General features: G+C 35.3%; 1 protein-coding gene across 1 annotated transcript; it reads right to left on the bottom strand.

Annotated features, from left to right (window-relative positions):
* Positions 1–3,150: 3,150 nt before the first annotated feature.
* LOC132558576 (uncharacterized) lies at positions 3,151–14,188 on the bottom strand. Its single transcript, XM_060223161.1, has 3 exons — positions 14,029–14,188; positions 4,844–5,019; positions 3,151–3,372 (listed from the first exon to the last, which is right to left on the bottom strand). Exons 1-3 carry the CDS (start codon positions 14,105–14,107, stop codon positions 3,166–3,168), a joined length of 462 nt encoding a protein of 153 aa, XP_060079144.1. The 5' UTR covers positions 14,108–14,188; the 3' UTR covers positions 3,151–3,165.
* Between the last annotated feature and the right edge of the window lie 9,860 nt (positions 14,189–24,048).

Below are 24,048 nucleotides of genomic sequence, written 5' to 3'. Positions count from 1 at the left end.
CGTTCAACCAGACGCAAAGAAGTGGAGGTTGAGCTCAATAGTAGACGAAGGGGTTGTCAAATTCGCCTTTTGATTGTAGCATCAGAAGATAGTTCTAGAGTACATGTTGTCGTTAGCTGTATGGCATTAGGCAAGATAGTGTGTTCACGACATGGCCCGAGTAGTACTGTTAGTTGTACCAGTGTTAGGTATAACTTTCTCAGTATATTATTGGTGGTCACGACACGGTAGTCGTGGACTGCGTAGTTGTTACAGTTCACTGTGATTGTTATTAACAGCAGGTAGCTGTGTTGTGTACAGTATTGGCGGTAAATGTCCTAAGTTGATATAGGTCTCATCAGTCTCGTTTGTGCTTTTGTGTGCATGTGTAAGGTAACTCCGCACTTAGTTTCTATATACTGTTAATGGTTGTCATTGTTTCAGAGAGATCCTCAGTTGTACTGTATATAATTGATGTAGGCTTATATCAGAGACATACATAAATATACGTCTATGTTATATATGTCTCTGCTTATATTTTGCAGTAGTGGTACTAGGGAGTAACACTTACTATTTTTGTATATATTGGCTACTGCATTATAGTCAGATATTAGCTACCATAAAATTCATACAGGGACATAAGTATAACTTGATGACGGACACCACACCCCGGCTCGGTACGTTACATTTAGATCATGTGGCTACGCGGGCCTGTTCCTCGAGGTGTGTACTCTTCTACAAATATAGTATTTCTAAATATGATCCCATGAGTTTCGTCCTTCATTTTTCCTACTACCTTTGTGTTAGTCATGCTGTATGGGTTTTGTGATAGTGTGAGGTGTCCAATAAATGCCGGTCTTCTGACATGTCTTTGTAGATATCTTCTGTTCGTATGAGGTAGGCAAATTTTACTTTGATGTAGTTATAATGAAAATCGCACATCAAACTTTTCGAGATATCCAGAACGGAGAATCCAACATAGATGGTTTGGATTAGCTTCAACTTACATCATTACTATATCCACGGAAAAATAAATAAGGATATATTAACATGATTACTATATCCAGGGGAAAGTTAATAAGGTTGTATTTACATCATTACTATATCCGGGGAAAGTTAATAAGGTTGTATTTACATCATAACTATGTCCGCAGGAAAGTTACTAAGGTTGTATCTATATCATTACTATGTCCGGGGGAAGTTAATAAGGTTGTATCTACATCATTACAAAATAACCGGGGGAAAGTTAATAAGGTTGTATTTACATCATCACTATATCCGGGGGAAAGTTAACAAGGTTGTACTTACATCATTACTATGTCTGGGGGAAAGTTAACAAGGATGTATTTACATCATTACTATGTCCGGGGGAAAGTTAATAAGGTTGTATCTACATCATAATTATGTCCGAGGGAAAGTTAATAAGGTTGTATCTACATCATCACTATATCCCGGGGAAAGTTAATAAGGTTGTATCTACATCATCACTATATCCGGGGGGAAAGTTAATAAGGTTGTATCTACATCATCACTATATCCGGGGGAAAGTTAATAAGGTTGTATCTACATCATTACTATGTACGGGGGAAAGTTATTAAGGTTGTATCTACATCATAACTACGTCTGAGGGAAAGTTAATAAGGTTGTATTTACATCATCACTATATCCGGGGGAAAGTTAATAAGGTTGTATCTACATCATCACTATATCCGGGGGAAAGTTAACAAGGTTGTACTTACATCATTACTATGTTTGGGGGAAAGTTAACAAGGATGTATTTACATCATTACTATGTCCGGGGGAAAGTTAATAAGGTTGTATCTACATCATAACTATGTCCGAGGGAAAGTTAATAAGGTTGTATCTACATCATCACTATATCCCGGGGAAAGTTAATAAGGTTGTATCTACATCATCACTATATCCGGGGGGGGGGGGGAAGTTAATAAGGTTGTATCTACATCATCACTATATCCGGGGGAAAGTTAATAAGGTTGTATCTACATCATTACTATGTACGGGGGAAAGTTATTAAGGTTGTATCTACATCATAACTATGTCTGAGGGAAAGTTAATAAGGTTGTATTTACATCATCACTATATCCGGGGGAAAGTTAATAAGGTTGTATCTACATCATCACTATATCCGGGGGAAAGTTAATAAGGTTGTATCTACATCATCACCATATCCGGGGGTAAGTTAATAAGGTTGTATTAACATCATTACTATATCCGGGGGAAAGTTAATAAGGTTTTATCTACATCATTACTATGTACGGGGGAAAGTTAATAAGGTTGTATCTACATCATCACTATATCCGGGGGAAAGTTAATAAGGTTGTATTAACATCATTACTATATCCGGGGGAAAGTTAATAAGGTTGTATTTACATCATAACTATGTTAATCAGGTTGCAGTTCGAAGTTAAGAATATGCCATACCTCCATCTGTATACACTTCAATCTGTATACTAATCCTACACTTCAATCTGTGTACATAATCCTACACTTCAATCTGTATACATAATCCTACACGTCAATCTGTGTACATAATCCTACACTTCAATCTGTATACATAATCCTACACTTCAATCAGTATACATAATCCTACACTTCAATCTGTATACATAATCCTACACTTCAATCTGTATACTGATCCTACACTTCAATCTGTATACTAATCCTATACTTCAATCTGTATACATAATCCTACACTTCAATCTGTGTACATAATCCTACACTTCAATCTGTATACATAATCCTACACTTCAATCTGTGTACATAATCCTACACTTCAATCTGTATACATAATCCTACACTTCAATCTGTATACTAATCCTACACTTCAATCTGTGTACATAATCCTATACTTCAATCTGTATACATAATCCTACACTTCAATCTGTATACATAATCCTACACTTCAATCTGTGTACATAATCCTACACTTCAATCTGTATACATTATCCTACACTTCAATCTGTATACATAATCCTACACTTCAATCTGTGTACATAATCCTACACTTCAATCTGTATACATAATCCTACACTTCAATCTGTATACATAATCCTACACTTCAATCTGTATACATAATCCTACACTTCAATCTGTATACACTATCTGTTTGTGGTTGGCTACTATAAAAGATTGAAAACCTTCTCAACATAAAAAGTAGAACTTACATTATGATTCAACATTTGTTCCTTGAAAACTTAAATAATATATAGATTTTTTATACGTTTCACAAAGATAGATATTACATAGAAAGAGTTTACCACGTACACAAAACATTTTGTTGTCTTCCACACGACGAGTAATGGTGACGGGGACCTTGGTTTCTAGTGAAGTGGAATTCTCTATCAAAGTGTCGCCTTCCAAACGTGACACAGTCTGCAATTCAATCATTCATTTACGTTAAATTTGTAACAGAAACTCAATTTTTCTAGAGATTTTACTTACTGTAAAAACAAATATTACTGGTGTGCTCTCATCATGTAAATTATCGAAAATTTATTTCACATCTTTATTGTCATTAATTTCTGGATAAATCTTGCTTGCTAAATTTACTAGTTCTATGATATATGTATTTTTTTATGTAAAATGTTTGTAACTTCGTTGACATACAGATTCAAGGATTAATATTAACCACCAATTAAAGGAAAACACTTTGAAAGATTCTGCAGTAACATTATAACAGTCACAATTGCCTGCAAAAAAGAATCTTATTTGATGACATATTGAATTTGATGAAAAATTAAATCGAATCAAACAAGTGTATTTACACTTTTGTTGCCTAGTCATTAGATATAGTTTACATATTACAAGGAGTCTAATGGTCAACATGTGGCAATAAGGCTTGTACAAGAGTATCATACATTTTTTTCCAATCAGACAACAATGCTGGCTCTTGTTATAAGTGCAGGACCTTTTCATTGCTGACACTGGTTGTAAATGCAGGATTTTTTCATTACTGACACCGGCTGTAAATGCAGGATTTTTTCATTACTGACACCGGCTGTAAATGCAGGACTTTTTTATTACTGACACCGGCTGTAAATGCAGGACTTTTTCATTACTGTCACCGGCTGTAAATGCAGGACTTTTTCATTACTGATACCAGCTGTAAAAGCAGGACTTTTTCATTACTGACACCGACTGTAAATGCAGGACTTTTTCATTACTGACACCGACTGTAAATGCAGGACTTTTTCATTACTGACACCATCTGTAAATGCAGGATTTTTTCATTACTGACACCGGCTGTAAATGCAGGATTTTTTCATTACTGACACCGGCTGTAAATGCAGGACTTTTTCATTACTGACACCGGCTGTAAATGCAGGACTTTTTCATTACTGACACCGGCTGTAAAAGCAGGACTTTTTCATTACTGTCACCGGCTGTAAATGCAGGACTTTTTCATTACTGACACCAGCTGTAAAAGCAGGACTTTTTCATTACTGACACCGACCGTAAATGCAGGAATTTTTCATTACTGACACCGATTGTAAATGCAGGACTTTTTCATTACTGACACCATCTGTAAATGCAGGATTTTTTTTTCAATACTGACATTAGTTATATGCGGATGCAACAAGGCATTTTCATGTTACATAAAATAAATAAATATTGATTTAACCATTTGCTCCTAGAACGATTTTGTTGTAATGTCGTTGTCAATGACGCCCCAGTAGCACTACATACTGATTCCGGTATAGTATCCATTGAACTCTCCTGTGTTCTAATGATTTGTACATTTTAAATGTGTTATGAAGACTTGTGTTTATCAAATGTAGATATAAGTTTTTGTATTTAAGTAAAAACCAATAATTCTATACTATTTTTGTAGGATTGGACAAACCTTTAAAGGAAATCCATCTAGGCCCTGTGCCTCTATTTCTTGTCCCAGTTTGTATGTAAATATCCTGGTAGGTAGTTCGCCTATTTTGGCCACTGCTGTCCACATGTCCCCATTCTTCTGGTACTCCAGCGTTCCCTCCAATTTCTTGAATGCTGTACGTGTCTGAATGTCCAGTTCTAAAACATAAACAACACAATTATTGTAGACATATATTTTACAGTTTGTATTCCAAATGTTCATGGAGTTCATGTATCCTAGATGTTTTTACTGTTTTTCGTTACATGCTCAAGTATACAAGGATATCAGTAAAGCACATAATAGTGAGCATAGCATGAATGGGCCTTGCGGAGGTATTTTTTCTGCTTTGTTATTTGTATCAGTATGTTTGTTCATCTGAATAATGATAACATTAGTTTATTTATGGCTATAAATGTCATAGATTACATCTCGGAGGAATTAAAGGTCACCAACCGTCGTGTTTACATTTTGTACTTTCACCTTTCAACTACCGTCGTGTTCTCGAGATACATGTTCATATACTGTGACATCAGTGATGTTAATTTGCCTACAATATGCTGTGACATCAGTGATGTTGATTTGCCTACAATATACTGTGACATCAGTGATGTTGATTTGCCTATAATATGCTGTGACATCAGTGATGTTGATTTGCCTACAATATACTGTGACTTCAGTGATGTTGATTTGCCTACAATATACTGTGACATCAGTGATGTTGATTTGCCTGCAATATGCTGTGACATCAGTGATGTTAATTTGCCTACAATATACTGTGACATCAGTGATGTTGATTTGCCTACAATATACTGTGACATCAGTGATGTTAATTTAGCGAATTTGGTTAATATGGCACTTGTCCTCCTGGAGAGCACAAATGGTATCAGAAAGGCTGATCGATAGCATACAAAACAGTCGACAAACATGTCCTCTGTTGGTGTTGTCAGGGATGCCACCATAATTTTGACAGACGTCAAAAAACACCAAGAAAATACAAACATGTCAACAAAGTTATAATACAAATTCAAACTTAATGAAACTACAGCAAAACATGAACAAAAGAAAGCTTTACACGAAGACTCCTGAAAATGTATAAAGATAATAAAACCAGGTTTTTTGGAAGAGTAAACGTCTTCTGCTTCATTGCCATGTTAACCTCGGTCAATCCAAGTAAGTAATGTCACGTTCACAAGGTCAACAGATGATGAAGCGTATTGTGAATGAAGTATTATCTGTGGTGCTACGTGGGCTAGTGACCGAGCTACACATTTTAGTGGGATTTCTAGCATGAGGCCCACTCTGTAGCTATGGTTTGGCGCTAGCGGCAATACCTTCCCAAGATGGCGGTGCTGCAGACACATTGCGTTAACAGTCGCAGATAGGCCGTGCGGCATCTAGGTTAGATATCTATGGTTACCTCTACCACGTGTACGTGATTCGAGTCATAGCACCATATAAAAAGAAATTTGGAACTACTACTCTCATTCATAAAATTTCATTCATAATATATCTCACATGTGACCAATTAGAACGCTTGGTGTTCATTACTGCAATGGCGACTCCCAACATCAGCCTGGACCGATACTTGCTTATTACTCAATCAATACCCCCTGAATTCTTTTCAAATTAAAGCTTATTGGTTTTTTTTCTTGAATCTAACATTTTGAATGATATCATAATCATGTTGATTTTCTTACATCAGCGAGAGGGATATACTGTACATGTACGTACAATACATGGTCGTGACCATTGAATTCTCGTCGGAATTTTTTCATCGTTTTTCGTCCTTTTTCAAATATGGAAAAACTGAACAATGTTCAGATCATTAAACATTTTTTATCAATTGTTGTCGCAAAATCTCGAAATATCAACAGATATTACAACTACTGATTTTTGCGAGTTACTGACATTAACACTACGGGACCACTAATCGTGATTTGAAAACACCAATAATTGCGAATAACAAAATCGAGTTTCACTAGTAAACATGTAGAATGATATCTACACTGAATTCCATGCCGTCTTCCTAGGAATTAAACAAAACCGCACGATGTCGTGCTTTCGGCCAGTTTCGAGTACTTTACATATAGGGAAGACTAAAAAAGGCGACACACTAGAACAATACAGACCACAACAGTTTGTGATAAACTCAGAAATAAAATGAGTGGATATTGTTTTCAATGAAATCGAAAAGAAAAAAGAGAAAGAAGAAGAACTACAACCAATACTTGAGATTTTGAGCATGTTTCATCAGAGACTAGGTCTGGGTTCATAAACCAGTATATAATTAATAATATACCAGCATTTTATATTCGTTTCCATTCCATGTTAGTAAAAGACAAGACGTCATCATCATATCTGAAGGTGAAATTTTAAGTACGTGTATATTGGTCAAGTAAGGTCAATGAAAACCAATACGTAAGTCATCTGATAAACATAGTATTAGGTAGGCATATTTAACATATGGGTTTGGTATAAATTGACCTCTCTTGATCTAATAGAAGAGAGGAGGCCACACAGGAGAGAGGCTCCACTGTCGGGACGCCCGCTCTCTCCATCATTTGCCTGAAGTATGGTAAATTGTAATTTGTATATACCTGGATGTATATACTTTGTAAACATATATGAACAGTAAGCTTGAAGACCAGAAATTGGATTTCAGTGTCATCACTACATTAACCCAGCAACATCAACACTATTGGACAAAACCACAAAAATATATTTCATTACACCTTCTTTTCCGTTAACACTGCATATATAGATAGTTGAAGAATTTTGAAGTTATAATCTATGGTGCAATTTCACAGAGTTTTTAGAAAGAGTATCACAAGTTTATCTGATGGCAGTTTTACTAAATACGATTTGTACTGCCAGCACTATTTATACGTGTTAACACCCGAAGAAAGTAAAATAAATGGAGTTATTAACAGTTTATTTATTATAATAGATATTCGTGTATTTTGTCGATTTAATGTATATTTGCCAAAACAGTGACGAGAGGAATTGGTAGAAGTTAAAATGAAAGAGAAAAGAAAAGTTTTTTTTTAAGAATGGCCTGGTTTCTTAAGTACATTAAACTGGATGCTCATACCCGGGTTGATTGAGAAGTTGTGAGCCTTGTATCAAGTTAACCAGCTTTTCAGCTCTTCTATTCCCTAACTGTTTAAAACTGTATACCCGAAGACTGGTGTCATCTGGTAAGTTAATGTCAAAGACGTAGCACAATAAAGTAAATACGATAAGCGACTTCTGCAAAATGGACAAAATCGCATTTCCGGTACCCACTTTCGGTCAGATGATGACGTCATACATGCAGCGGAGGACTTTCTGAACGGTCAAGAAAAGAACTTCTTTAAAGGTAGCATTAAAACCCTTAAACATCGCCGGCAAAAGTGTGTAAATACTTAAAAAATAATGGAATATGTCCGCCGAAAGTCAAACCCTGAAACATAGGGCTCACAATTTATCAATCAGCTCTCGTACATAACCACTACGCGGAAATCAAAGGTGTTGATTAAGTATGTGGTGTTTTATGTGCTAAAAAAGATAATGTGCAGATCGGCTAAACATAAAAAAAAAAAAAAATAGATAAGTGTTATATCAAGAGACCACAAAATTGTGTGCGAGCCTCTCTTTGACATCACATTTGCTATCTTTATATGAGCGACAGGACGATAATTGATATTGATATAAACCATAATCCATTAGTTTAAATACGCCCCTCACATCTCTCATTCCCACTGGTAATTTGTAGTGGCGTTTTTAGCAATTAAGTGGGTCTATCAGAGTTCCGGACATTAACAGACCATGGATATTATATTTCATCCACTTAGTCGATGTTGTTTTGGATGAACGCCAAACATGAACATAAGGCAATGCTGAAAAAAACCCAATATCGGAAAAACCAAGTATTGCCTACTGGCCTCATTCGAGAGTTTACAATGAGTCATTGTCTTTCACATGTATGGAAGATTTGAAGGAAAACAGCGATATGATATTGGTGGCGTCATATCATCAAATGAGGTCATAGACCAATTAATGGCGGAATCGAGAGTAGTCAAATCCTTGATTTAGCTCAAGGTTTTAATTCTGATGGACAGTGAAAAGAGGCACAAAGAATTATGATGATGTACATTCCAGTGTAACCGTCCTTAATATTGACGGTCACGAAAATTAAGCACACCATTGTGGAATATAGATGTCTGTTCCTCATCCCGAGCTATTGGGTATCTCTACCTCACTCCGGAAACACTGGGTACCTGTACCTCACCACGTAAACACTGGGTATCTCTACCTCACTCCGGAAACACTGGGTACCTGTACATCACCACGTAAACACTGGGTATCTGTACCTCACTCCGGGAACACTGGGTATCTGTACATCACCATGATAACACTGGGTATATGTACCTTGCTCTAAGAACACTAGGTATCTCTACCTCACTCCGGGAACACTGGGTACCTGTACCTCACCACGTAAACACTGCGTTTCTGTACCTCACTCCGGGAACACTGGGTATCTGTAACTCAATTCGGGAACACTGGATATCTGTACCTCATTCCGGGAACACTGGATATCTGTACCTCATTCTGGGAACACTGGATATATGTACCTCATTTCGGTAACACTGGGTATCTGTACCTCATTCCGGGAACACTAAGTATCTGTACCTCACTCCGGGAACACTGTATATCTCTACCTCACTCTGGGAACAGTAGGTATCTCTACCTCACTCTGGGAACACTGGATATCTTTACCTCATTTCGGGAACATTGGGTATCTGTTCCTCATTCCGGGATCACTGGGTATCTGTACCTCATTCCGGGAACACTGGATATCTGTACCTCATTCCGGGAACATTAGATACCTCTACCTCGTTCCTGGAACACTGGGTATCTGTACCTCATTTCGGGAACACTGAGTATCTGTACCTCATTCCTGATCACTGGATATCTTTACCTCACTCCTGGAACACTGGATATCTGTACCTCATTTCGGGAACACTGGGTATCTGTTCCTCATTCAGGGAACACTGAGAATCTGTACCTTACACCGGGAATACTGGGTATCTGTACCTCACTCCGGGACCACTGGATATCTGTACCTCATTCCTGGAACACTGGATATCTGTACCTCACTCCTGGAACACTGGATACCTGTACCTCATTCCGGGAACACTGATATCTGTACCTCACTCCAGGAACACTGGGTATCTGTACCTCATTTCGGAAACACTGAATATCTGTACCTTACATCGGGATTACTGGGTATCTGTACCTCACTCCGGGAATACTGGGTATCTGTATCTCGGGAACACTGGGTATCTGTATCTCATTCCGGGATCACTGGTTATTTGTACCTCATTCCGGGAACACTGGGTATCTGAACCTCATTCCGGGAACACTGGATATAAGTACCTCATTCCGGGAACACTAGATATCTGTAACTCGTTCCTGGAACACTGGGTATCTGTACCTCATTCCTGGAACACTGGGTATCTGTACCGGGAATACTGGGTATCTATACCTCACTCCGGGAACACTGGATATCTGTACCTCACTCCGGGAACACTGGGTATCTGTACCTCACTCCGGGAACACTGGATATCTGTACCTCACTCCGGGAACACTGGGTATCTGTACCTCACTCCGGGAACACTGGGTATCTATACCTCACTCCGGGAACACTGGATATCTGTACCTTACTTCTGAAACACTGGGTATAGATAACTCATCATGAGAACACTGGGTATCTGTGCCTCACTCCGGGAACAATGGGTTTCTGTGCCTCATTGCGGAAACACCGGGTATCTGTACCTCACTCCGGGAACACTGGATATCTGTACCTCATTTCGGGAACACAGGGTATCTGTACCTCATTCCGGGAACACTGAGAATCTGTACCTTACACCGGGAATACTGGGTATCTGTACCTCACTCCGGGAACACTGGATATCTGTACCTCACTCCGGGAACACTGGGTATATATACCTCACTCCAGGAACACTGGGTATCTGTACCTCATTTCGGAAACACTGAATATCTGTACCTTACATCGGGATGACTGGGTATCTGTACCTCACTCCGGGAACACTAGATATCTGTACCTCACTCCGGGAACACTGGATATCTGTACACTGGATGGATACCTGTACCTCATTCCGGGAACACTGGTATCTGTACCTCACTCCGGGAACACTGGGTATCTGTACCTTACTTCTGGAACACTAGACATCTGTACTTCACTCAGGAAACACTGGGTATCTGTTTCTCATTCTGGGAACACTGGATATCTGTACCTCATTTCGGGAACACTGAATATCTGTATCCTCACTGGGAACACTGAACACTGGGTATCTGTACCTCACTCTGTACCTCACGGAACACTGATATCTGTACCTCATTCTCATTCTGGGAACACTGGATATCTGTACCTCATTTCGGGAACATTGAATATCTGTACCTTACACCTGGAATACTGGGTATCTGTATCTCACTCCGGGAATACTGGGTATCTGTACCTCAACATGACAACACTGGGTATCTGTACCTCACTCCGGGAACACTAGATATCTCTACCTCACTCTGGGATCACTGGGTATCTGTACCTCACTACGGGAACACTGGATATCTGTACCTTACTTCTGGAACACTGGGTATATATACTAAACCATGAGAACACTGGTTATCTGTACCTCACTCCGTGAACACTTGGTATCTGTGCCTCACCGCGGGAACACCGGGTATATGTACCTCACTACGGGAACACTGGGTATCTGTTCCTCATTCCGGGAACACTGGGTTTCTGTTTCTCACTCCTGGAACACTGGGTATCTGTACCTAACTCTGGGAACACCAGTTATCTGTACCTCACTTCAGGAACACTGAGTATCTGTACCTCATTCCGGGAACACTGAGTATCTGTACCTTACACCTGGAATACTGGGTTTCTGTTCCTCACTCCGGGAACACTGGATATCTGTACCTCACTCCGGGAACACTTGATATCTCTACCTTACTCCTGGAACACTGGGTCCATATACCTCACTATGAGAACACTGGTTATCTGTACCTCACTCCGGGAACACTTGGTATCTGTGCCTCACTGCGGGAACACCGGGTATCTGTACCTCATTCCGGGAACACTGGGTTTCTGTATCTCACTTCTGGAACACTGGGTATCTGTACCTAACTCTGGGAACACCAGGTATCTGTACCTCATTCCGGGAACACTGGGTATATGTACCTCACTCTGGGAACACCAGGTATCTCTACCTCACTACGGGAACACTGAGTATATGTACCTCACTCCGGGAACACTTGATATCTCTACCTTACTCCTGGAACACTGTGTATCTGTACCTCACTCCGGGAAAACTGGATATCTGTATGTCACTCTGGGAACACTGGGTATCTGTACCTCACTCCGGGAACACTGGATATCTGTACCTCACTTCGGGAACACAGGATATCTCTACCTCACTTCCGGAACACTGAGTATCTGTACCTCATTCCGGGAACACTGGATATATGTACCTCACTTCGGGAACACTGGGTGTCTGTACCTCACTCCGGGAACACTGGGTATCTGTACCTCATTTCCGGAACACTGAGTATCTGTACCTCATTCTGGGAACACTGGATATCTGTACCTCACTTCGGGAACACTGGATATCTCTACCTCACTCCCGGAACACTTAGTATCTGTACCTCAATACGTGAACACTAGGTATCTGTACCTCATTCCGGGAATATTGGATATCTGTAGCTCATTCCGGGAACACTGGATATCTGTACCTCATTCCGGGAACACTGGATATCTGTACATCATTCCGAGAACACTGGATATCTGTACCTTACTCCGGGAACCCTGGATATCTGTACCTCATTCCGGGTACACTGAGTATCTTCCTCTCTCCTACGTGACACTACGTATTGAATCGCCCTGGGACACTGGGTATATGTACCTTCCAAGATAGACGCTGGTTAGGTACATTCTACAGGTCCATGGATAACTGGATACGTGTGGACCTAGTCCTGAAGGCCTTGAATGAGGTTATTTTGCCAAAAGTTTCAATGTTAAGGATAAACAATCGACCGTGACCCATATTCAATGTTTCAAGGGTGAAAATGATTAATACCTTGCTCTGCTTGACAAACGGACCTAAACTCACAGATGCTTGGCTTGAAGATTCCTGAAATGAATCCCAACGAATTTTGCGGAAAGAAATGACCCTGATCAAAGGTCACAAGATTTTTGAAGCCTACAAACAAACTCTTATTTACCAATGGCTTAGAGTCATGATATCTAGACGGTAGGTAAGTCCGACAAACCTTGGTAATGAAAACTTTGGACTCGTTTCCAGGGTTACAAAATTTGTTTTCAACACTCTTTTCCAGACAACGAATCTTAGCCTTGCAGTGTAAATAATCAAATAGGTCAGCTTCCAAGTAGGTTGATTTGAGATAGACACTGAATGTCAGAACCAAGGACTTTCTCGGTGTTACCAGATAATGTTTTTGTCCCCGAGGTTTACCGTAACGTGAAAACCACGTTTTAATTCATTCAAAAAGTGGCATGCTTAGAATAAATACATGTACCTGACGTAAAATTATCAGAGTAATGAAATTCACGAAATGTATTGAGTAATCGTGCACCTTTCCATCTATATTTTGACATTTATTTCATTTATCTTTTTATTTTCTTCATCCTAGGTGTACAATTTAGGCCTTTAGCATCATTGATGAGTCCTTGAAGGACGAACCAGCTGCATGATACAGTTTAATTAATTTTGGCTCTACTGTATCATAATCAAATTTGTATTTAAAGGTGCTATTAACTTATGTTTTTTTTTACAATCTTTCTAAAGGAAAATAAATTATCAAATACCAGGTGAGCAACGCAGGCCCGTTGTGCCTCTTGTTCATTTCCTAATTTCATAATGACGAATAGCATTAGAATTACAATCCCGTTGTGACAGACCAGGCTGACCTCAGTGAGTTTAGCTGCTGCAGTGATACTCATATCAATCATACACATGCAAATTCTGATGAAAGTCTCTTGTCAATTACACTCTTCATACTATACACTTTGTACGTACATTGTATTACTTATCACACGACAACTTGCGATCATGAAACAATGACAGATATTGTCCAATACTTACTCATAGCATCCATGGTGGCCTCGAAATCAGTGTAAGTTGTTCTATCGGCTCTCCATTTTGCAAGAAACTTATCCGCCATGACTGAGTTTTATTTTTTAAAATCGTTCTCACACTCGTATGATCAGAGTATGTACAATGCTGGCCGTCCCTGTAGCTAATGTAGCAGTGAGACTGCGGATATAAGGAATGCGGCGTTTATTTATACAGCTTCTCATATGGCAGCCCAGTGGCGTTAAAGAACATCTAGTAAACATCACTCATTACAGGGTTTGTTCACAGTTAAAATTAAAAAAACAAAACAAAACAAACCTGCGTATTATCTATTTCATCTATTTCTTTATCTATTATTATTACTATTATAAGCTAACCGTTCATAGGCATACACATATAAGTGTATTTGAAATGCAGCTGTGGGGAAGGACTTATCGGTTATATATAGGGGTGGGGGGTAAAATTTATAGCTGTCATCAGAATAGTATCTAGGGGACAATTATCTGATATATGAGCGGGATTAGGGGGGATACATTGATGGCGGCCATCAGAATGGTATCTAGGGGACAATTATATGATATATGAGCGGGATTAGGGGGGATACATTGATGGCGGCCATCAGAATGGTATCTAGGGGACAATTATATGATATATGAGCGGGATTAGGGGGGATACATTGATGGCGGCCATCAGAATGGTTTCTAGGGGACAATTATATGATATATGAGCGGGATTAGGGGGGATACATTGATGGCGGCCATCAGAATGGTTTCTAGGGGACAATTATATGATATATTAGGGATATTGGGGTACATCTACAGCGGTCATCAGAATGGTATATAACGGACAATTATCTGATATATTCGGGAGAAGGGGGATACATTTATTCCGGTCATCAGAATGGTATCTAGGTTATAATTATCTGATATATTATTGGATGGGGAGGGGGTACATTTATGGCGGTCATCAGAATGGTATCTCGGGAACAATTATCTGATATATTAGGGGGTCGGGGTACGTTTATAGCTGTCATAAGAATGGTATCTAGGGGACAATTATCTTATATATTAGGGAGATGGGGGTACATTAATGGTGGAAATCTTAATGGTATTTAGGGGACAATTATCTGATATATAAGGGGGTCGGGGTACGTTTATATCTGTCATAAGAATGGTATCTAGGGGACATTTATCTGATATATTAGGGAGATGGGGGTACATTAATGGTGGAAATCTTAATGGTATTTAGGGGACAATTATCTGATATATGTGGGGGATTGGGTGGAATACATTGATGGCGGCCAACAGAATGGTATCTAGGGGACAATTATCTGATTCATCAGGTACTGGGAATAAATTTATAGCGGTCATCAGGATGGTATCTACGTGACAATTATCTTATATATTTGGGAGATAGGGGATACATACGGTATCAAGGGGACAATTATCTGATATATTAAGGGGATAGGGGTATATTGATAGCGGTCTTCAGAATGGTATCTACTGGACTATTATCTTATATATAAGGGGGGGGGGTACATTGATAGCGGTCATTAGAATGGTATTTAGGGGACAATTTTCTGATATATTAAGGGGTGGGGGTACATTTATAGCGACCATCAGAATGGTATCTAGGGAACAATTATCTGATATATTAGGGGGTCGGGGTACGTTGATATCTGTCATCAGAATGGTATCTAGGGGACAATTATCTGATACATTAGGGAGATGAGGGTACATTAATGGTGGCCATCTTAATGGTATCTAGGGGACAATTATCTGATATATAAGGGATATGGGGGTACATTGATGGCAGTCATCGCAATGGTATCTGGGGGACAATTATCGGATATATCAGGGGGTCGGGGTACGTTTATATCTGTCATCAGAATGGTATCTAGGGGACAATTATCTGATATATTAGGGAGATGGGGGTATATTAATGGTGGCCATCTTAATGGTATTTAGGGGACAATTATCTGATATATTGGGGGAATGGGGTACATTTGTAGCGGTCAACAGACTGGTATATAGGAAACAATTTTCTGATACATTAGATTGACGGAGGGTCAATGATCTGATATATCAGAAGGGGGTTGGGGATTACATTTATAGCGGTCACTAGAATGGTATCTAGGGGACAATTAACTGATATAGGAGGGGGATTGGGGGAATACATTGACGGCGGCCTTCAGAATGATATCTAGGGGTCAATTATCTGATATATCAGGGTGTCGGGGTACATTTATAGCGTTCATCAGGACGGTATCTACGTGACAATTATCTGATATATTCGGGAAATAGGGGACACATCGATAGCGGTCATCAGAATGGTATCTAGGGGACAATTATCTGATATATTAGGGGGATGGGGGTATATTGATAGCGGTCATCAGAATGGTATCTAGGGGACAATTATCTGATATATTAGGGGATGGGGGTATATTGATAGCGGTCATCAGAATGGTATTTAGGGGACAATTTTCTGATATATTGTGGATTGGGAAAGGGTTACATTGATGACGGCCATCAGAATGGTATCTAGGGGACAATTATCTGATATATTAGAGGTGGGATTACATTTATAGCGATCATCAGAATGGTAGATAGGGAAAATTATCTGATATATTAGGGGGTCGGGGTACGTTGATATCTGTCATAAGAATGGTATCTAGGGGACATTTATCTGATATATTAGGGAGATGGGGTAACTTTTCTGAGTACAATTAAAATGTAATACTTTTCTGTGTACTGATATAAAATGTAACTTTTCTGTGACGGTATCTACGTGATTATCTGATATAAAATGTAACTTTTCTGTGGTCATCAGAATGGTATATCAACTGATATATTAATGTAACTTTTCTGGGGAGGGGTTACATTGTATAATATCATAATGATATCAAAATGTAACTTTTCTGTGTACTGATATCTATCAAAATGTAAAAATTTTTTCTGTGTACTGATATCAAAATGTAACTTTTCTGTGTACTGATATCAAAATGTAATTTTCCTGTGTACTGATATAAAAATGTAACTTTTCTCTGCACTGATATCAAAATGTAACTTTTCAGTGTATTGATATCAAAATATAGCATTTCTGTGTATTGATATTACAATGTAACGTTTCTGTGTACTAATATCAAAATGTAACTTTTCAGTGCACTGATATCAAAATGTAACTTTTCAGTGTACTTTTCTGTGTATCAAAATGTAACTTTTCTGTGTATTGATATCAAAATGTAACTTCTCTGTGTACTGATATCAAAATGTAAATTTTCTGCGAACAGATATAAAAATGTAACATTTCTGAGTACCATCATCAAAATGTAACTTTTCTGTGTATTGATATCAAAATGTAACTTTTCTGAGTATTGATATCAAAATGTAACTTTTTTGAATATTGATATCAAAATGTAACTTTTCTGTTTATTGATATCAAAATGTAACTTTTCTGTGTACTGATATCAAAATGTAACTTTTCTTAGTACTGATATCGAAATCCAACTTGTGTGGGTACTGATATCAAAATGTAACTTTTCTGTGTACTGATATCAAAATTTAACTTTTCTGAGTACTGATATCAAAATGTAACTTTTCTGTGTACTGGTATCAAAATGTAACTTTTCAGTGTACTGATATCAAAATGTAACTTTTCTGTGTACTGATGTAAAAATGTAACTTTTCTGTGTTCTGATATCAAACTGTAACTTTTCTGTGTACTGGTATCAAAATGTAACTTTTCAGTGTACTGATATCAAAATGTAACTTTTCTGTGTACTTTTCTGTGTACTGATGTCAAAATGTAACTTTTCTGTGTTCTGATATCAAACTGTAACTTTTCTGTGTACTGATATCAAAATGTAACATTTCAGTGTACTGATATCAAAATGTAACTTTTCTGTGAGCATATATCAAAATGTAACATTTCTGAGTACCATCATCAAAATGTAACTTTTCTGAATATTGATATCAGAATGTAACTTTTCTTGTGTACTGATATCAAAATGTAAGTTTTTTATTAACTAATATCAAAATGTAACTTTTCTTTTCTGTGTACTGATATCAAAATTGTAACTTTTCTGTGTACTGATATCAAAATGTAACTTTTCTGTGTACTGATAAAAATGTAACTTTTCTGTGTACTGTGTATGTAACTTTTCAGTGTACTGATATCAAAATGTAACTTTTCTGTGTACTGATATCAAAATGTAACTTTTCAGTGTACTGATATCAAAATGTAACTTTTCTGTGAGCAGATATAAAAATGTTTTCTGAGTACTGATATCAAAATGTAACTTTTTTAATTACTGATATCATAATGTAAGTTTTCTCAGTATTGATATCAAAATGTAACTTTTCTGTGTACAGATATAACATTGTAAATTTTCTGTCAACACATATCAAAATGTAACTTTTCTGTGTACTGATAAAAAATGTAACTTTTCTGAGTACTGATATCAAAATATATTTTTTTGCTGAATACTGATGTCAAATGTAATTTTCCTGTGTACGGATATTAAAATGTAACTTTTCTGAGTACTATTTTCTTTTCTGTGTAATAATGTAACTTTTCTGTGTACTGATATCAAAATTTAACTTTTCTGAGTACTGATATCAAAATATATTTTCTTTTGATATCAAAATAACTTTTCTGTGTACTGATATCAAAATTTAACTTTCTGTGTACTGATATCAAAATGTAACTTTTCTGTGTACTGATATCAAAATGTAACTTTTCTGTGTACTGATATCAAAATGTAACTTTTCTGTGTACTGATGTAAAAATGTAACTTTTCTGTGTTCTGATATCAAACTGTAACTTTTCTGTGTACTGGTATCAAAATGTAACTTTTCTGTGTTCTGATATCAAAATTTAACTTTTCTGTGTACTGATATAAAAATGTAACTTTTCTGTGTACTGATATCAAAATGTAACTATTCTGAGTACTGATATCAAAATGTAACTTTTCAGTGTACTGATATCAAAATGTAACTTTCCTGAGTATTGATATCAAAATGTAACTTTTCTGTGTATTGATATCAAAATGTAATTTTTCTGAGTACTGATATCAAAATGTAACTTTTCTGTGTAATAATATCAAAATGTAACTTTTCTGTGTAATGATATAAAAATGTAACTTTTCTGAGTACTGATATCATCAAAATGTAACTTTTCTGAATATTGATATATCAAAATGTAACTATTCAGTGTATTGATATCAAAATGTAACTTTTCTGTTTATTGATATCAAAATGTAACTTTTCTGTGTATTGATATCAAAATGTAACTTTTCTGTGTATGATATCAAAATGTAACTTTTCTGAATACTGATATCAAAATGTAACTTTTCTGTGTACTGATATCAAAATTTAACTTTTCTGTGTACTGATATCAAAATGTAACTTTTCTGTGTACTGATATCAAAATGTAACTTTCAAAATGTAAAAGATACAAAATGTAACTTTTCTGAGTATTGATATTAAAATGTAACTTTTCTGTGTACTGACATCAAAATGTAACTTTTCTGTGTACTGATGTCAAAATGTAACTTTTCTGTGTTCTGATATCAAACTGTAACTTTTCTGTGTACTGATATCAAAATGTAACTTTTCTGTGAACAGATATCAGAATGTAACATTTCTGAGTACCATCATCAAAATGTAACTTTTCTGAATATTGATATCAAAATGTAACTTTTCTTAGTACTGGTATCGAAATCTAACTTGTCTGAATACTGATATCAAAATGTAACATTTCTGAGTACCACCATCGAAATGTAACTTTTCTGTGTACTGATATCAAAATTTAACTTTTCTGAGTACTGATATCAAAATGTAACTTTTCTGTGTACTGGTATCAAAATGTAACTTTACTGTGAAAAGATATAACAACGTAACTTTTTTGAGTACTACCAACAAAATGTAACTTTTCTGAGTATTGATATTAAAATGTAACTTTTCTGTGTACTGACATCAAAATGTAACTTTTCTGTGTACTGATGTCAAAATGTAACTTTTCTGTGTACTGATATCAAAATGTAACTTTTCTGTGTACTGATATCAAAATGTAACTTTTCTTAGAACAGATATAAAAATGTAATATTTCTGAGTACCATCATCAAAATGTAACTTTTCTGAATATTGATATCAAAATGTAACTTTTCTGTGTATTGTTATCAAACTGTAACTTTACTGAATACTGATATCAAAATGTAACATTTCAGTGTACTGATATCAAAATGTAACATTTCAGTGTACTGATATCAAAATGTAACTTTTCTGTGAGCATATATCAAAATGTAACATTTTCTGTGTATTGATATCAAAATGTAACTACCACCATAAAATGTAACTTTTCTGTGTACTGATAAAAAATGTAACTTTTCTGAGTACTGATATCAAAATATATTTTTTTGCTGAATACTGATGTCAAATGTAATTTTCCTGTGTCCTGATATAAAAATGTAACTTTTCTCTGCACTGATATCAAAATGTAACTTTTCAGTGTATTGATATCAAAATGTAAATTTTCTGTGTAGTATATCAAAATGTAACTTTTCTGTGTACTGATATCAAAATGTAACTTTTCTGTATACTGATATCAAAATGTAACTTTTCTGTGTACTGATATCAAAATGTAACTTTTTTTGCTGAATATTGATATCAAAATGTAACTTTTCTGTGTACTGATATCAAAATGTAACTTTTCTGAATACTGATATCAAAATGTAACTTTTCTGTGTATGATATCAAAATGTAACTTTTCTGTGTACTGATATCAAAATGTAACTTTTCTGTGTAAAATGTAACTTTTCTGTGTATTGATATCAAAATGTAACTTTTCTGAGTATTGATATCAAAATGTAACTTTTTTGAATATTGATATCAAAATGTAACTTTTCTGAGTATTCATATCAAATTCTAATTTTTCTGAGTGCTGATATCAAAATGTAACTTTTCTGTATACTGATATCAAAATGTAACTTTTCTTAGAACAGATATAAAAATGTAACATTTCTGAGTACCATCATCAAAATGTAACTTTTCTGAGTACTTGTATCAAAATGTAACTTTTCTGAGTACTGATATCAAAATATATTTTTTTGCTGAATACTGATGTCAAATGTAATTTTCCTGTGTCCTGATATAAAAATGTAACTTTTCTCTGCACTGATATCAAAATGTAACGTTTCTGTGTACTAATATCAAAATGTAACTTTTCAGTGCACTGATATCAAAATGTAACTTTTCAGTGTACTGATATCAAAATGTAACATTTCTGAGTACCATCATCAAAATGTAACTTTTCTGAATATTGATATCAGAATGTAACTTTTCTTAGTACTGATATCGAAATCCAACTTGTGTGGGTACTGATATCAAAATGTAACTTTTCTGAGTACTGATATCAAAATGAAACTTTTCTGTGTACTGGTATCAAAATGTAACTTTTCTGTGAAAAGATATAACAACGTAACTTTTTTGAGTACTGAAAAAAAATGTAACTTTTCTGAGTACTGATATCAAAATATATTTTTTTGCTGAATACTGATGTCAAAATTTAATTTTCCTGTGTACTGATATCAAAATGTAACTTTTCTCTGCACTGATATCAAAATGTAACTTTTCTGTGTACTGACATCAAAATGTAAATCTTCTGTGTAGTAATATCAAAATGTAGCTTTTCTGTGTATTGATATCAAAATGTAAATTTTTTTAATATTGATATCAAAATGTAACTTTTCTGAGTACTGATAGCAAAATATATTTTTTTGCTGAATACTGATGTCAAAATGTAATTTTCCTGTGTACTGATATAACATTGTAAATTTTCTGTCAACAGATATCAAAATGTAACATTTCTGAATACCACCATAAAAATGTAACTTTTCTGTGTACTGAAAAAAAATGTAACTTTTCTCATTACTGATATCAAAATATATTTTTTTGCTGAATACTGATGTCAAAATTTAATTTTCCTGTGTACTGATATAAAAATGTAACTTTTCTCTGCACTGATATCAAAATGTAACTTTTCTGTGTACTGACATCAAAATGTAAATCTTCTGTGTAGTAATATCAAAATGTAGCTTTTCTGTGTACTGATATCAAAATGTAACTTTCCAGAGTATTGATAACAAAATGTAAAATTTCTGAGTACTGATATGAAAATGTAACTTTTCTGTGTATTGATATCAAAATATAACTTCTCTGTGTACTGAGATCAAAATGTAACTTTTCTGTTTATTGATATCAAAATATAACTTTTCTGAATATTGATATCAAAATGTAACTTTTCTGTGTATTGATATCAAAATGTAACTTTTCTGTGTATTGATATCAAAATATAACTTTTCTGAATATTGATATCAAAATGTAACCTTTCTCTGCACTGATATCAAAATGAAGTTTTTCTGTGTACTGACATCAAAATGTAAATCTTCTGTGTAGTAATATCAAAATGTAGCTTTTCTGTGTACTGATATCAAAATGTAACTTTCCAGTGTACTGATATCAAAATGTAACTTTTCTTTGAGCATATATCAAAATGTAACATTTCTGAGTACCATCATCAAAATGTAACTTTTCTGAATATTGATATCAAAATGTAACTTTTCTTAGTACTGGTATCGAAATCTAACTTGTCTGAATACTGATATCAAAATGTAACATTTCTGAGTACCACCATCGAAATGTAACTTTTCTGTGTACTGGTATCAAAATGTAACTTTTCTGTGTACAGATATCAAAATGTAACATTTCTGAGTACCACCATAAAAATGTAACTTTTCTGTGTACTGAAAAAAAATGTAACTTTTCTGAGTACTGATATCAAAATATATTTTTTTGCTGAATACTGATGTCAAAATTTAATTTTCCTGTGTACTGATATCAAAATGTAACTTTTCTCTGCACTGATATCAAAATGTAACTTTTCTGTGTACTGACATCAAAATGTAAATCTTCTGTGTAGTAATATCAAAATGTAGCTTTTCTGTGTATTGATATCAAAATGTAAATTTTTTTAATATTGATATCAAAATGTAACTTTTCTGAGTACTGATATCAAAATATAACTTTTCTGTGTACTGAATGTAACTTTTCTGATGATATCAAAATGTAACTTTTCTGTGTACTGATATCAAAATGTAACTTTTCTGTGTACTGATATCAAAATGTAACTTTTCTGTGTATCAAAATGTAACTTTTCTGTGTATTGATATCAAAATGTAACTTTTCTGTGTATTGATATCAAAATGTAACTTTTCTGTGTATTGATATCAAAATGTAACTTTTCTGTGTACTGATATCAAAATGTAACTTTTCTGAATATTTGTAACTTTTCTGTGTACTGATATCAAAATGTAACTTTTCTGTGTACTGATATCAAAATGTAACTTTACTGAATACTGATATCAAAATGTAACTTTTCTGTGTACTGATATCAAAATTTAACTTTTCTGAGTACTGATATCAAAATGTAACTTTTCTGTGTACTGATATCAAAATGTAAATGTATACTTTTCTGTGTACTGATATCAAAATGTAACTTTTCTGTGTACTGATATCAAAATGTAACTTTTCTGTGTAGATATCATATCAAAATGTAACTTTTCTGTAACTTTTCTGTACTGATATCAAAATGTAACTTTTCTGTGTACTGATATCAAAATGTAACTTTTCTGTGTACTGTATCAAAATGTAACTTTTCTGTGTACTTTCTGATTGTAACTTTTCTGAATATTGATATCAAAATGTAACTTTTCTGTGTACTGATATCAAAATGTAACTTTTCTGAATACTGATATCAAAATGTAACTTTTCAAAATGTACTGTGTATTGATATCAAAATGTAACTTTTCTGTGTACTGATATCAAAATGTAACTTTTCAAAAAATGTAACTTTTCAGTGTATATATCAAAATGTAACTTTTCTGTGTAGCATATATCAAAATGTAACTTTTCTGAATATTGATATCAAAATGTAACTTTTCTGTGTACTGATATCAAAATGTAACTTTTCTGA

This window comes from Ylistrum balloti, unplaced genomic scaffold (assembly GCF_031769215.1).
Source record: "Ylistrum balloti isolate Yb309-2 unplaced genomic scaffold, AGI_CSIRO_Ybal_v1 Utg370798, whole genome shotgun sequence".
Taxonomy (NCBI): Eukaryota; Metazoa; Mollusca; class Bivalvia; order Pectinida; family Pectinidae; genus Ylistrum; species Ylistrum balloti.
Note: the sequence above shows the minus strand (reverse complement) of the source record. Positions and strands in the feature narration are given on the sequence as shown.

What these genes read in the sequence shown, in the direction of transcription:
- LOC132558576 (XM_060223161.1), bottom strand. Translation starts at nt 14,107, where the DNA reads ATGGCGGATAAGTTTCTTGCAAAATGGAGAGCCGATAGAACAACTTAC. An exon ending in GGCCACCATGGATGCTATGA is followed by an intron (nt 5,020 to 14,028) that starts GTAAGTATTGGA and finishes TTTATGTTTTAG; the next exon opens with AACTGGACATTCAGACACGT. An exon ending in TAGATGGATTTCCTTTAAAG is followed by an intron (nt 3,373 to 4,843) that starts GTTTGTCCAATC and finishes ATTGAATTGCAG; the next exon opens with ACTGTGTCACGTTTGGAAGG.